Source organism: Drosophila ficusphila, unplaced genomic scaffold (assembly GCF_018152265.1).
Source record: "Drosophila ficusphila isolate 14025-0441.05 unplaced genomic scaffold, ASM1815226v1 contig_636, whole genome shotgun sequence".
Taxonomy (NCBI): Eukaryota; Metazoa; Arthropoda; class Insecta; order Diptera; family Drosophilidae; genus Drosophila; species Drosophila ficusphila.
Genome location: NW_025064569.1, coordinates 2,773,214 through 2,788,662, shown reverse-complemented (window position 1 = coordinate 2,788,662; position 15,449 = coordinate 2,773,214). Strand labels below are relative to the sequence as shown.

The window sequence follows — 15,449 nt, the reverse complement described above, 5'->3', positions numbered from 1 at the left end:
TGCACACCAATTTTTCTGTCCTGAGTGAGACTACTGTCAATCAAAACAGACAATACTACCCTATTCACTCACACCCAAATATACTGTGCACAAAAAATAGTGTGCCCACTTTTAGAATAAGTGATTCATTTGTCGTTTTGGATGCATTCATGCAGAAGTCTATCATGTATGATAAAAATGAAAAGGGGGGATCAATCCCCCCCCTTGGGTCTGAGAATTATAAGATGATAAAATCGAATTCCAGACATGTGTTTTAAGTAAGCATAACATTTTTGAAGCGCCAATATTTATTTTGTCTCAATGTGCAATACGGCAATTAATGGTAAAACTCTCAAAATTGAAAAAAAAAACACACATTTTTACGCGATAACTGTGCATAACCCCCTTCCCCCCATATCAAAAAGCTATCTACGCCACTGTCTTGATTCAATTATGGTTAAAAAACTCGATATTCGAAATCTAGCTGGCGAGATTAGATCAACTTTACACATTTGTTCCCTTTATTTTACATAATATTTTGGTCTCCTAAGGCAGGTATTTAATAAAGTCATCAGATTTTATTGAAAATCGGATTTTAAATTTAATTCAAGAGTTTTAAGAAAACTGATGAGCTAATAAGCTTTTTTATTAGCTATTGAAATTAAGACGAGAATTTGGTTTTGATTTCTGCAAAGGCAGCGATTTTATTTTGGCGAAAGCGATTGACAATAGTCTGCGGGATCAAAAAGAAAAAGAAGAATTAACAAGAAGATCCCTTCTTGTGGATCTTCAACGGTGTACACCAGTTTACTCCCTAGGTCCTAATGGGGAAAAAAAAGGAAAATATTTTTATACCCCTGCAGAGCAAAAGGATATTATAATTTCAGTCAGAAGTTTGCAACGCAGTGAAGGAGACACCTCAGACCCCATAAAGTATATACAGTGGTGGCCACTAGTTTAGCACACTATGCAATCCCCATTTTTGAACTCCAATTTCACCTTTCCCCGAAGATTTTTCGCCGAATTTTTTTTATATACGTTTGCTCTATTAATAGGACAACATGCACCGTTAATTTTGTACCATTCGCTTTTACCGTTTTTCTTTACCAAGCCTAAATACCTCAAAATCAGGCTGGACACCAGTTTAGCACACTCTTCAAATTTTTAGTTTTTGACAAAGTTAACTGATAATTCTTGTTGTCATTTAGAGAGTATAAAAATATGTGTTTGCAATCCCACCAGCTTCTAAGTGCTTAGAAGGACAGCAGGAAGTCATCCAGACTCTAAATCAGCTGGAAAAACGATTTTAAAGATTTCTGAAGACTTAAAATGTTCCCGCAAAATGGCTAACAATGCTTTAGGACATATTAAAAGCAATAAAAGTACCAAACCCACCAGGGCAAAACCCAGATCCCGAAAAACAGATGACAAAGAAAACCGACTTATCAAAAGTGCGTGCCTGCCTAACCAACTCTACAACAAACAATAACTTTGTGAATTTCAGAAAAAAATTGAACAAATTTGTGTTGATTTTTTGTGTTTTCCTTACATTATATTGATTTTTAATTTTCATTTTTGTTTATGAACACTCAACCAATTTTCATGAGGTTTGCGTGATAAATACCAAATTATTCCTGTTATTAATTTAAATCTTCTTTTACGAAAAAAACGAAAATATTTGGATTTATTGTGGGCAAAAAACAAATTATGTAAACTTAAATCTTCTCCAAGAGAGCAACTGAAAGAATGCTTACCTATCGGCACCACCACCTTTTTTGCGCCCAAAAGACCTTTTTTGACCAATAAACCATTAAAAGCCTTATAATTCTATTAAATTTTATTAATAAGCTCGCTACAATTTTAATATTTGCCGCATATTTTATAAGTATATGGTTTTGAAACGCCAGGTTGGCATAAGTCAGGGCACTAGTTTTATAATATAACATTTTAGTGAGGCTTCGATGAGGTTTTATTAATATACATTTCTTTTACGTCTAAAGGTTCTGACCTTCTTAGTTATTAGCTTATAAAAGTAAAAATATTATTAATGGGGATAAAATTTATAGTTATAGTTTCAGTAGTTCGCAGTTGTTGAATAATGATAAAACATATTATTCAATCTTAACCAAAATACAGAAAAATTTAACAAAATTAAAAATTGACCAAAATACAAACAATAAAAAAACAGACCTGTACTTTTAAACTGGACTCAGTATAAATGTTTCTTAAAAAAACGCTGAAAAGATCTTTTTACCTTTTGGTATGAATGGAATAAAGACCACGGCTCCCAAATTAACTTATTTTCGTTTTTCCATTTTTATATAATTTTACTGGAATTTAAAATAAAAGGTATTTGACCATCTTTACCCTTGCAGTTGAAACTAACGACTAGACTCATCACAAATTTGTTTAACAAAACTTTTTCTATTGTTAGTTTTATCCTTACGAAATCAGATCCTTTTTCATTAATTTTCCCATTTCTATATAAGTTTATTTATATGATATAGAATATTTATCTTTAAGAAATAATTTTTTTATACAATTTTTGAATTTTCGAATTGCGACTAGTAATGAAAATACGTTAAAATAAAAGTTTATTAATCCTTACCTGATTTTTGTTTCAAGTTTTGTGTGTATAATGAGCGAAAAAAAAACTTCCAAAAACAATTTTGCCAAATTATACAAATTTAGAACACGGAAGCACTGTACTCAGTGTTACGCATTAAATTTATATCAAACACATTAGTAGCACTTTGCTGCTTAAACAAAATAATTTTAAAATACAAATGAATTATTATTTGGGCATTTTATTGGCCCCTTAGCTTTCACGTTACTAGTTACTTTTAATTGTAGTTTTTATAGTTCTAATAAATTAAATTCAATACGTTAAACTATTGTGTTAAACAACAATAATAATAATCACATGTAACTCCATGCAGTTTTAAAAAGGTAAACAAGTGTTTTTGCGAAATTAAAAATTTTGTTTCAACTTTAAACTCCTGTCCTCAATAGGTTTTTGCTCGCGGGATGTACAGTTGAGTATATTTAAAACATTAACTACGAATGCCAAACTCATATGTGTTTTGTCTATTCAACTAAATCTATTTTATCTGTTTTTTCATCCATTAACCACAGGGGACACATTCCTAGCAGGCAGCCTACAGTGATACCGACAATACGTCCCTGAAATAAGGATATTTGTATTTAGCAGTCATAGAATCTAAAAATTGTAGCAATACTTACGTAACTGGATGACCGTTTGCTAGACTTCAGTTCAAATTGCGCTGGAGTCAGTTTAGGCTGCTTAAGACCCAGTATCTGGCAGCCGTTCTCAACGTAAGTAGCCATGGTGATTCCTAGAATGTCGCTTATAGTGTTGCCAAGACCAGCGGCGGCCATCGTAGATAGAGTTATAAAATGTCCCAAATAATATTCAATGTATTCGCCCTGCAAGTGGAATTAGATAGACTTGGTATTTTAAGTGACTTTCCAAACCTACTGCCATAATCATAATAAAGTTATCAAGAAATCCGAATGCGATGAACGGCACTGCATTCACAAAGAAAACTGTAAACATATGCCGAATTACTTTTTATTTAAACTAAAATACTTTTTTATACTCACTGCTGTATAATTGGCCCGCGGTGGGTTTAGTTGCCGATTCAACTGATAGGGGGAGAGGGAGAAATTTAATGGTGATGTTAGTCAATCACGAATGGCGATTTAAACTATATTTCGAGCACCATCCATAATCCATTAGCAAGATGATAACTTGGTAATTAGGACTCATCCAAAATCATCGTTGCTAATAGTTGTTATGCGACTTTGGGGAGATTTACCATTTAAAATAATAGTTTATGAAACAAGAGGAGGAAAAATATATTTGTATAAAACTGTCTATGTCAGCTCTTCTTGGATAATGAATGATGCTTAGTTGGAATTGGTGGTTAACATTCAAAAAAAATATTAACCATTTTACTGGCTCATGCTCTGTAGTACCATTACCGTATTAGTTATTACCCATTTTTTTTCGAAGCCAATCATCAGGCACTGCACAGAAAGTGCCTGCGATGACTTGACCCAACTCCGCTTTATTGGAGAGTCGTCCGAAGCGTGTACGCCAACTGCCAACGGCCAGTTGGCCTGCAAACTCAAGTACAGAGTGGTGTGTGTAGATGGTGTAGACGTTTGATTGTTTTAAGTTCCAGTGTTATTAAACAGGGTGTGGGGTTGATTGCAAATGTATTGGAAATCAAGAGAAATAAGACATAAATATTAAGGATAAACAATAAAAAGTAAAACATATGTAAAATAAGTTTGCTTTAAAATTGTGTGGATATGAAATGCTTTTCTATGTATAAGTTCAAGTATTGAATGTTTTGTGGTTATAAAACCATCTTAATTACACTTTTGATCAGAAACCGTAAACTTTAGAGGTTATATTGTCAAGTGTTTCACAGTAAAATATGCGAAAATATAAATAAACTTCAACTTATATCTATAGTTCGTGTTGATAGAACTTGCCACTGATTTTTCATCAAATAAATTTTAGTACTTTCGCACTCAATATACAAACGGCAAGCCAAGCTTAAGCCCCAAGCTCGCTGCCAACGGCAAGCCAAACTTTTAAATAAACATCCGACCGAATTGTCCCTTATTTTGGGCATCGAAATGTTTAATGCTAATCACAGTAATAATAATTGGGAATTAGCTTTGAAAACAAAACTTCTTAAAACACCGAAAACCAGAATCAACTCTAGCCTAAGCAGTTGTTAACTTCAGCGACAACCAGCTCTGCTAATAAGAAGGTAATGCTGATAACATTTTTATAACTAGCGTTGTGCACGCCCTATACGAAAATTTTGGAATAAAATATAATATAGTATGAAACGAAAGGGGAAACTAGCTTCGGCAAGCCGAAGCTTATATACCCTTGCAGTTATCAAATAAGTCGAACAATGTATATAAAGGCTAAACAACATCGAAGCAATGACGATTTTTTTAACCGCCGTTGTTTTTAAACCATATCGACTTGATTTCTTCCAGATAGTGAATAACTAACTACTATTGAATTTTTAATTAAATTTTATCAAAATCAAAAAACTATATCATATACACTGACGAGCAAAACTGTAACACGATTTCATTGTTTCAACTTCAAAGGTCTGTAACTTTTTTCTAATGCACGGATTTTGAAGATCTTAGTCTTGTTTTGTAGGTTCTATTATTTACTACTATTAAGTAAAATTCAAAGCCATTTGATATCAGTTAAAGAAAATGACGCGCCAAACTGTAAAAAAGTCAAATGTTACAGTTTTGCACTCTGGTTATTTTTTTAAGAAATATTTTTATTAATGATTTTTTAATAGTGAGTTCACATCCCCTTGGACTTTTTTTAGCTCTTCTATGCGTCTGGGCATTTTTTGGGTACACCGTCGTACCATTTCCGGGGAATATCATTCCATTCGCCCTGTTGCCGCTCTCACAACTCCTTCATTCCACTTGGAGGAACTGCATATTTCTCCAGCTGCGATTTTACATGACTCCACAAGTTTTCTGTTGGATTCATGTCGGGAGATTGTAGTCGCCACTTCATAGATTGAAATTTCTGTTTTGAAATCCAATTTTTTACCAATATGGACGTGTGCTTGGGGTCGTTGTCTTGCTGAAAAACGCATTTTTCGGCAGAAAGACCCAATTTTCCAAAATTCCTTTGGAAGATTTTCTTGTAAAATGGATAGATATTGCTCCTTTCGCATTATTCCATCGATTAACAACAAGGAACCAACTCCATTTAAATTAATGCTCCCCCAAACCATGGAACCGCTAGCGGTTTGTCACTCATTCCTTGGTGACTGGATCGTGGGATCTCTAGTCCAATACCAAGAGCGCCCATCTGACTCGAAGCGATTAATTTTTGTTTCATCCGACCATAAAACCTTGAAAACAAAAGTATTTTGGAATTGTTTGCTTTTTAAGACACTGGTAGCAATGAATTACAGTATCCCAATTCGCTATCAAGCACGGTGGCGGTTCCATCATGGTTTGGGGGAGCATTAATTTAAATGGAGTTGGTTCCTTGTTGTTAATCGATGGAATAATGCGAAAGGAGCAATATCTATCCATTTTACAAGAAAATCTTCCAAAGGAATTTTGGAAAATTGGGTCTTTCTGCCGAAAAATGCGTTTTTCAGCAAGACAACGACCCCAAGCACACGTCCATATTGGTAAAAAATTGGATTTCAAAACAGAAATTTCAATCTATGAAGTGGCGACTACAATCTCCCGACATGAATCCAACAGAAAACTTGTGGAGTCATGTAAAATCGCAGCTGGAGAAATATGCAGTTCCTCCAAGTGGAATGAAGGAGTTGTGAGAGCGGCAACAGGGCGAATGGAATGATATTCCCCCGGAAATGGTACGACGGTGTACCCAAAAAATGCCCAGACGCATAGAAGAGCTAAAAAAGTCCAAGGGGATGTGAACTCACTATTAAAAAATCATTAATAAAAATATTTCTTAAAAAAATAACCAGAGTGCAAAACTGTAACATTTGACTTTTTTTACAGTTTGGCGCGTCATTTTCTTTAACTGATATCAAATGGCTTTGAATTTTACTTAATAGTAGTAAATAATAGAACCTACAAAACAAGACTAAGATCTTCAAAATCCGTGCATTAGAAAAAAAGTTACAGACCTTTGAAGTTGAAACAATGAAATCGTGTTACAGTTTTGCTCGTCAGTGTAGCTGCCACAGGACAGATGGAAAAGTCTATATACCATAGAATTAAAGGAAATAAAATGATAACATCGTTGTTTTTCTTCAGAAAAACATGATGATTGGAATATGGAGTATTTTAATGACTCTTGAATTTCGAATAAAGTTTCATAAAACCGGACGACCATTTCATATAGCTGTCATATAAACAATCGTCGAAATTATAGAAAACAAGAAAGCTAAGACGATTTTTCTATTCATTTTCCATATTTTCGACTATAGATCATATGGGAGCTATATGATATAGTTGTCCGATTTTGATCAAATTTAATTCGTAATTAAAGAGTCGTTAAAAAACTGTATTGCAAAAATCTTGCTTGTCTGATGAAAAACCTTAATGTTATAATTTTATTGTCGTTAATTCAATATACAGTAGAATCCTGTTATAACGACTCCGCTTATAGTGTCTGTCCGGGTATAACGACGAAAACTCGTCGGTCCCTTGAAAGTCGCTATAAGCGGATTCTACTGTATGTATATTTCAATCTTTTCTATATATAATATATAGGTAATATATAATATATATATGTATATACAATTAGATATTTAAATTTCTGCTGACGTGCGTGTCTTATGGGGGCGATCTGCAGTTATTACTCTGTACTCAGACAGCGGCAAGCTTTTATAGCCTTTGACCAACCGGAAAAACCCTTATAAAAAATATTGAATAGTAAGTCGGAAATCAAAAGGTTATCTAAACGATTCATTTCACAGCTGAGCAAGTCTGTTCGCAGAGGCAAGTTCAGTAAGAGTCAAGGGTCCAGTCCAGTATCATGCAGATGACGACCGCGATCCTCCTCGGCACCGCACTGGTGAAAGGCTTGATGAAAATTAGGCCATGGCAAATTTCATGAGTGCAGCCGAGGCCTGTATTGTCAAGTTGGGTGCCGCCGACCTACAAGAATTAATTAAAAAGCAGCCTGCCAATTCCTATGCTGGAAAGAGCCTTTGTGTCTGCCATGGTACAATTATACAAGGTTGTCTCGTCGGCAAAAAGCACTCCGCTATTCATTACTCACAACAAGTGCGAGTGAAACGACAATTGAGCTTGTTGTTTAACCCTTAGGCTGCAAACATAGTGCGCGCTGAGACGAAGATTAAGATGAAGACGAAGCTGAAGACGAAAAACAGTGCAAAACAATTTATATAAATTCGCTCGTCCGTAAACATAGTGCGCGCAAAGACGAAGACGAAGACGATACGCAAGCAATCAGCTTCAAACGGTGCAGTACTGTTTTTGAAGACGAATCGCTTGCTTTTTTGCCTTTGTTATTATTTCTATCTCTTTCTATCCATGCTTTGGCGCAGCACGTGTTACAATTCACACAGGTATAATTGGGGTTTTGTTAAAATTTGTCCAATTTTTAATAATTAGCGGTTCAATTTTTTAACAGAATGTAATCAAATGTGCTGATTGTCATTCTGGTGTACTCCACAAAATTTTTTTCATCTAATAAATGATGAAATTCGCCGAATTTTATTTTTTGTTTTAAAATTGTATTTTAATTTAAAAAATAAACTTTCCTCCAACAGCAGCTCATCATCTGATGAGAAATCCATTGCGACTAACATCACAAAATCGCAATAAATTCGTCTTGCACTATGCAACCTATTAGCTTGCTAGCAACGCAAACAATTCGTCTTCAGCTTCATCTTCATCTTAATCTTTGTCTCAGCGCGCACTATGTTTGCAGCCTTAGATGGTGCATGGGGCTTAAATTGTTTATTTTTAGTAAAAGGAGTTGAAGTTTTTTATAAATTAATTTTTAATAGTTTTGAAATTGAAATTAAGCGTTGTTTTTGTTTTTGGATACCTATTTTTTTTGTTTAGGTTCTTAATTTTAAAAAAAATGTCACTCTTAAAGTAAAATTTTTTAATATCTAAACTAATGTTTTTTAGCAGCTATTAATAGTTTCTTTTTTACATTTTCTGTTATACTAAAATAATCTGAAGCTACATGCAAAAAATCAAAAAAAAGTTTGCAGCCAAGGGTAGAACGACATCTTTTCACAAGGGTTAATGCTCTGAAAAAAAAAATCGTCTGCACACTTGCTTTTCCTTCAACAAGCACGAATGCACTGATTAAAAACCGAACGATTAGTCAGCCGACGACACTACCTTGTATAATTGTACCATGACCTTGTATAATTGTAACATGGCTTGGCGCAAACGGCAAGCTTGATACCGACGACAGTCACGAGAAAGCTAAACAATACGTTAAATTTGGCTCTCGAAATCGGAGACACGTGTGCAACTATTAGTGTGCCGTCCGATCATTGCGAGGCTGCCGAAATATATGGTGCTTGTTTTAAGAGCGAGGCCAACAAACATGGACTAATGTAGTCGCGTCAGCAGCACCCGCAGTGAACCCACAAAAACCGTTTCCTGAAGAGACCCATACATACATACATACATACATAGGTTCCTTTTAGATAAAAAAAGTAACAAAAATAAATTAACTCACTCTCGTACAGCTTCTTTTCTTTGTCGGCGTCCATCTTGCCGAGGGCGCAGCGGAGATTGCTGCGCTCCTCTTCATCAAGGTTGCATAGCAGCTCCATTGCCCTCTCTGTGGACAGATGGGTGCTGAACTTAGAGTAGCTCCTGCGACTAAAAGCATTAGTACAGAAAGCTGTCGGATTCACCAGTTGCGTCCCCAAATGGTGGCCATAGGGCCGCCAATGACTAGTCGTTGTGGTCTTGGATTGTCCGACTAAATTCCTAAAAACACCGTGACATCGTTGACGCATTGTTTATTTTATATAAACCGGTTGGAATTTAATGTCTTCACAGTTACAATCAACGTTACGGACAATTAAAATCACTGTACAAAAAAGCACACAAGCGCAACACTCTCACACCCGCAACACTGGCCACCGACAGAAAAGTTCGTGTATATTGCGTGCATACAGATAAAAAGCTTTTCTACCCATCAGTGAAGTTCGCGAGAGAGATTTACACTATTGACAGTTTTTGAGAGCCTTACTCACAGGCATACTGACATAGCGTTCCGACAGACCAGGTTGAACTAAAGAATAACGTATGGTAACATTGAACTCACCCCCAACGCAAAATACTAAATGGCGCGGAAGTTTAAACTATTCAAATTGTTGAGACGCTGCAGCAAAATATTTAAAATTGGGGGTGCAAAATCAATTAATTGCGCGACCAAGAATTAACAAACCTATTATAAAAAACCTAATCAAACAAAAACCATCAATGCCAAACACAAATGTTTATCATTTGTGCATCATTTACCTAAGATTGGCGTCGGGGACTTAGCTTCGATAGTGGAACGGTTAAAAATGGAACAAAGACTCTTTTGCTTATATTATCTTATTTTGGCCAAAAAAATCCATACTAGGGATATCCCCAGTCTCACTCTTTTTTTATGAAATTATAGTAGAAGTCTGGTAGGAATTTGAGCGTTTCTTAAAAAAGGCACTTTAATGGTGAGTTTTAAAAAAGGTGGCGTATTGAAAACCATTTATTTGGACATATTTTTTGAGAAAACACTGCAAAGGATTTCGCCAGGAAAACTGTGGATAATAGTTCGCTGGAATTTTATTCAAAACTAGATCAATTAATTTTAAATCAAATGATGTACTGTTAAAAATGAAACACTTATTACGGGAGACACAGGATTTTTTTAAAAGTTAGCGTCGAATGGCATGGTGTATAGGTAATTATCAACATTGGGTACATTGATGGCTCGTCAATGTACTCATAATGACTAATCATAATAAACGCTTTATTATATTCTTAAATTATCACTCGTATTGGGCATTCAAAGTAATAGGTTGTTACAAAATTGGTCGAAATGAATAGCAAAGAAACGCGCGCTGAATTTATATTGCATATGAAAGCCGAATTTCCCCAAAGTATTTCGATCTGATGGGTCAGTTTTATTTTGTAAATATTCCAAGTAAAACAGCATATTGCATCATTGAAATACAAAGCTGCCGAAGATAGAAGGAAGAAAAATGCCGATCAGGGAAGCCAATCGGATCTTGCACTAAAATCAGGACCACATTTGTTGGAGTTCAATGTATGTAGATCTGTGCAAAACTTTAGTTTTGCAATAAAAAACCGTTTTCCCAACATATTTTGGCTAGTTTTTGCATGATTCTTTCATATTTTTTTTGTATTTTTAAATGCATATTCATGAGCATATTATGCTTTTTTTCGTGCATATTTGCATGCATATTTTGACCTTTATTCGTGCATAACTATCCGATCTCTAGTAATTATACCCACTGTTAGAATATTATCTCAACAAATGTGGAATATTTTTTTAAAACAATTTTCCTACTTAGTCCCACATAGGTATACCGGAATATTGGTATGCGCTGTGTGAAAGACACTAATTTCGAAGTCTAATTTAAGAAAATGTAAAACTGCCAATAATTTTATTATGAAATTTCCTGATATATACAAAATCTGTGAGTGGTATAAATTCTGTGAATGTCCGTATTTCCTCTATTATGGTGTACTACTGCTAAACTTTGAATGTGCACAAAAGTCATTTCCTCTATTATGGTGTACTACTGCTAAACTTTGAATGTGCACAAAAGTCACATAATATGTCGTTAGCATATTCTTAAGGGGGGGTAAGGTTATAAAAATTTTTTTTTTTATATATTTTTTTTTTTTTTTTCTGAATGATTAATATGTCGAGAACATTGTGTAAAAATGTTGAGTCAATTAAAGTCAAACTAACGGAGTTACAGCGTTTTAAACAACCGTATTTGGGCGTATTTTCACGTATAAAATACTTTGAATCGATTTAGCCGAACACGCTATTTTCAAAGTCGGTACCCCTCATAACTTCAAAACTACTGCACCGATCCTTTTGAAATTTTAAAAACTATTTCTGTACATATTTTAGGAGGTAACGCTGTCAAGTTTTTTTTTTTTGTTCATAATTTTGATTTCGCAATGACAAATTAACCGATTTGTTCCCAAAAAATTGTGTTTTTCACTTCAAAGTTTTCGAAAAAATTAAAAAATTTCAATTTTCAAAAAACCTTCACAGCGTTACCTGGGGCGAACTATTATCTAACGAATGAACTTTCATTTTTTGATTTCATATGATCCAGCACCGAGTTATGAGGGGCACCGCAATTCAACTTTTTTTGGCGACACGTCCGGACAATTGCTACCATTGCCATATTTTTTAATATTTTTTTGTAAAAATTTGATAAAACATTCTTCTAATGTCATACTTTAATATACCGTTGGTTGAATAAATAAATTTTAACTGTGTCGTCAGGAAAAAAATCACAAAAACATGGCTTTTTTCGCATGATTTGACCTTACCCCCCCTTAATTCTTATTCGTAAAAACCCTGCATAATATGTCGTTAGCATATTCTTAATTCTTATTCGTAAAAACCCTGCATTTAAAGTTTTAAATATCAAATTAATCGCCGTTAAATCACCAACGCTTTAAGGCATGATCTCACCTTGTAGGAAGAAAAAAAAAACGATTTTTGTATGCTTATCCTGTAGATATAAGTTAACTAAGATAACCGGGCGATGTCGATTACCGATCGTCAGAAAGCTTTCACCGGCCAAAATGCTGACACAGCGTCTGGCCGCCGTTGAGTTGTAGGAGAGAATTTCCGACAGAACTATACTCGGACAACGGAACCAACTTTAGGCGAGCAGACAAAAACATTAGATAAATCATGAAAGAGTGGTGAAATGACAAACTTACTCAGCTTTTAACAACAAAAGGTTGTTCCTGGTATTTTAATCCATCCTTATCTCCTCGCATGGGAGGAGCTTGGGAAAACCTCATACAGTAGGTTAAAAAATATTTGTTAGTTTTACTAAAAGAGAGATATCCTAGAGAGTATACTTTGAAAAGCGGCATTGCCGTCGATTGTCAATTTTGCGCACCCGAATCGGCCAACCAGGTATAGAGTGTAAATTGTTGAAAGTTAATCTGTGGCGTGTTGTAAAATTGTGTTCGGCCAATCTTTCAACTTTTTGCATTCGTGTAAAAAAATCGGTAGCTAGTGAGCATTGTGACGCTCCGCTGCCACAATAAATGATAAATAAAGACACCAAATACAAAACACAATAAGAAACTCTTATTTCAAATGCGCGGGCAATCCCCTGATAAAGCGATAGATATCGATAACTATCGGCTTCCGATCCGGGAGCGAAGCAGAGTAGCATTGGATTCCTGCTGCATGACCCCACCTAAGTATAGCGTTCCCTAACGGACAATCAGAACACGGCGTGACAGCGGAATCCCTAGCCGATCGACAGCGCACCCAACCGGCTTCAGCCGTAGAAATTAACCCGGCTTTTCAGCCGCTCTGAGCACCCGGCTCTTTAGCCGTAGAAATCAACCCGGCTCTTCAGCCGCGCTTCGGGGACTCATCTAATTGCTTAAGGCTATTAAACTGCGAGTCCAGCGCTAAGAGTAGATCATTAGCCTTGGCAAAACTATCCCTAGCTATGCCAAAACTAGTGATCAGTCCCTTAAGGCCGCCTTTAGTTTGGCTCATGAAGGACTTCATTTCCTTCGCAACTTCGCGACAAGGTTCACAGCAGAACTGCAAACCAAGGCCTTTACTAAGATCGTCACTTGTCCGCTCTGTGAATCCAGCGAACTTGGTGTGCACCATCTTGTCACAAAGCCAACAAGTGAGTTTAGCCTGCTCAGGCTTTATTACCTGTGTTTGTGGGGATGACAACGAATATGCCACCCTTGTAAATAACCAAACGCACAAATAGGTTTAGTTAATTTAAGTGTATGTTTATTTGGAGTTGCAACTCTTATTTTTTCGTTTTCGATTATGTGTAAAATGCAAGCGAGATAATTTGTGTGTTTGATCTGAGGTTGACTGAGGTGAAATAAGCCGAAAGCGCGGCTTCTTTATACCGTCGCTTTGACTATTATAGATAACAAACTTAGATAAACAAAGAGAGGCTTGAAGAGCGGCTCCTAACTCCCTACACCCATGTGCATCAAATTAGGTGCTGGCTGTCTGCTCCGAACAACCTGAAGGCAGGTTTTTTTAAGCAGACATTGTAGGATTCTATGTTTATTAAATTACGGACCACTGTGCCAAGAGAAAATGAAATCGAAATTTTTAAGCGAGCAACTCAAATGTACCGCAAGAGCGTATAAATTGCACGCTGAGAACTTTCGAGTTTGTTAGTACAAAAAGAGAAGAGCGGGAGAGCGGGACAGCGGAACAGTTAATGTGCATGCACTTGTAACAACAACACTACTGTTGACGGACGAAAGAAAGTCAGTAAGACAAAAATTAAATCGTTAAATAAACACAATATGCACAAAAATTCACTCGCGAAGGGAACGGTTTCGAACACAAGGGTATTTAAGTAATTAAATATTCAAATTTAAGAACAGAACCACCGCTGGTTGTATCAATAAAATAAAAAATTCGGAGCGCACAAAAAAACACGACCGTTCACTTGAAAAGAGAATCTTCAGTGAAGATGCCGGAGTGAAGCAGCGCCGGACATCGACAATCTGTCGGCCACCCTGAGTGCCGAACAACACCGGCCCTACACATCTCGGCCCGCCAAAGCGCCGAGATACCAACCAGACTATCAAAACCAACCAGACTATCAATACCCCGTAGAAGTAATTACAAATAAGCAAATACGAGGTGTGTTCAGAAAGTATCGTGAATTTTGAGTTTTTTCAAAAATTATTTATTTATTCATGAATATCTATTTTGTACCCTTCAAAGTAATCCCCATGAGTTATTATGCACTTGTGCCAACTGTTTTTCCAATCTTCGAAGCACTTCAAAAATAATTTTTTTTATCTTGTTCAGCTCCTCCTTCGATGCCGTCTTTATCTCGTCAAGCGTAGCGTAACGTCGTCCTTTCATAGGCCTCTTCAGTTTAGGAAACAAGAAAAAGTCAAAGGGGGCCAGATCTGGGGAATACGGTGGCTGCGGCATCATTAGTGTATTGTTTTTGGCCAAAAAGTCGCGCACAAGCAACGATGTGTGAGCAGGGGCTCGTGGTGCAAAAGCCAATTTTTGTTCTTCCACAAGTCCGGGCGTTTCTGGCGGATTGCTTCGCGGAAATTGCGCATAACTTGCAGGTAATATTCCTTATTGACCGTTCTTCCCTGTGGCAAGAACTCATGATGCACCACGCCCCTGCAATCGAAGAAAACTGCCAGCAAAACTTTCACATTCGACCGAACTTGAAGTACTCGGGCGTCAGGCACGCTCTTCGTCGTTCACATCTTTTCGGCCTTCCGAGAACATTTTGTACTACCGATAAACGTTTCTTCGGTCCAAGGTAGCTTCTCCGTATGTCACAGCCAACATTGGGAATGCATCCACGCACTTAATTTCGTTTTTCACACAAAATTTAATAAAGGTTCTTTGACCCATTTTGTGGAATAGGAAACACACCTTGTATATACGACGGAATTCCATCCTACCTGACCATCAATCATACCCTGTAACATTGTAAGTAAATATACAAAGACACCCTCAATACTTGCTTTACCCTCTCGTGCTATTCTGGGAAAAGGGAAGGTAAACCGATCTTGAAGAGGGGCCAAATGATATAGGAGATTCTGTCTCGAACCCTGACCATCGGCGAGCTACACCGCCTCCCGGAACAGGGTCGTTACAAAATTCTAACCAAAAAATTTTAATAAATAAAACAAATTGCATGCAATAA

The 15,449-nt window shown here is 36.2% G+C and overlaps 1 protein-coding gene across 4 annotated transcripts; it reads right to left on the bottom strand.

The window, feature by feature from the left end:
• Positions 1–1,798: 1,798 nt before the first annotated feature.
• Positions 1,799–9,787, bottom strand: LOC108086333 (transmembrane protein 65). Of its 4 annotated transcripts, XM_017183233.2 has the most exons (6): positions 9,224–9,785; positions 4,000–4,122; positions 3,604–3,645; positions 3,479–3,546; positions 3,223–3,426; positions 1,799–3,162 (listed from the first exon to the last, which is right to left on the bottom strand). In XM_017183233.2, exons 1-6 carry the CDS (start codon positions 9,507–9,509, stop codon positions 3,067–3,069), a joined length of 819 nt encoding a protein of 272 aa, XP_017038722.1. In that variant the 5' UTR covers positions 9,510–9,785; the 3' UTR covers positions 1,799–3,066. The 4 variants fall into 4 exon arrangements, with proteins under 4 accessions (XP_017038722.1, XP_017038723.1, XP_017038724.1 ...); XM_017183234.2 differs by lacking the exon at positions 4,000–4,122 and having other exon boundaries at positions 9,224–9,787; XM_017183235.2 differs by lacking the exons at positions 1,799–3,162; positions 3,479–3,546 and having other exon boundaries at positions 3,296–3,426.
• Between the last annotated feature and the right edge of the window lie 5,662 nt (positions 9,788–15,449).

Excerpts from the sequence above, each read along its gene's own strand:
- LOC108086333 (XM_017183233.2), bottom strand. The coding sequence starts at position 9,509 with ATGCGTCAACGATGTCACGGTGTTTTTAGGAATTTAGTCGGACAATCC. Across the intron at positions 3,646-3,999 it reads TTGGCTTCGAAAAAAAATGG|TTGAATCGGCAACTAAACCC; the intron begins GTAATAACTAAT and ends TCCCCCTATCAG. Across the intron at positions 3,163-3,222 it reads GCAAACGGTCATCCAGTTAC|GGACGTATTGTCGGTATCAC; the intron begins GTAAGTATTGCT and ends TCCTTATTTCAG.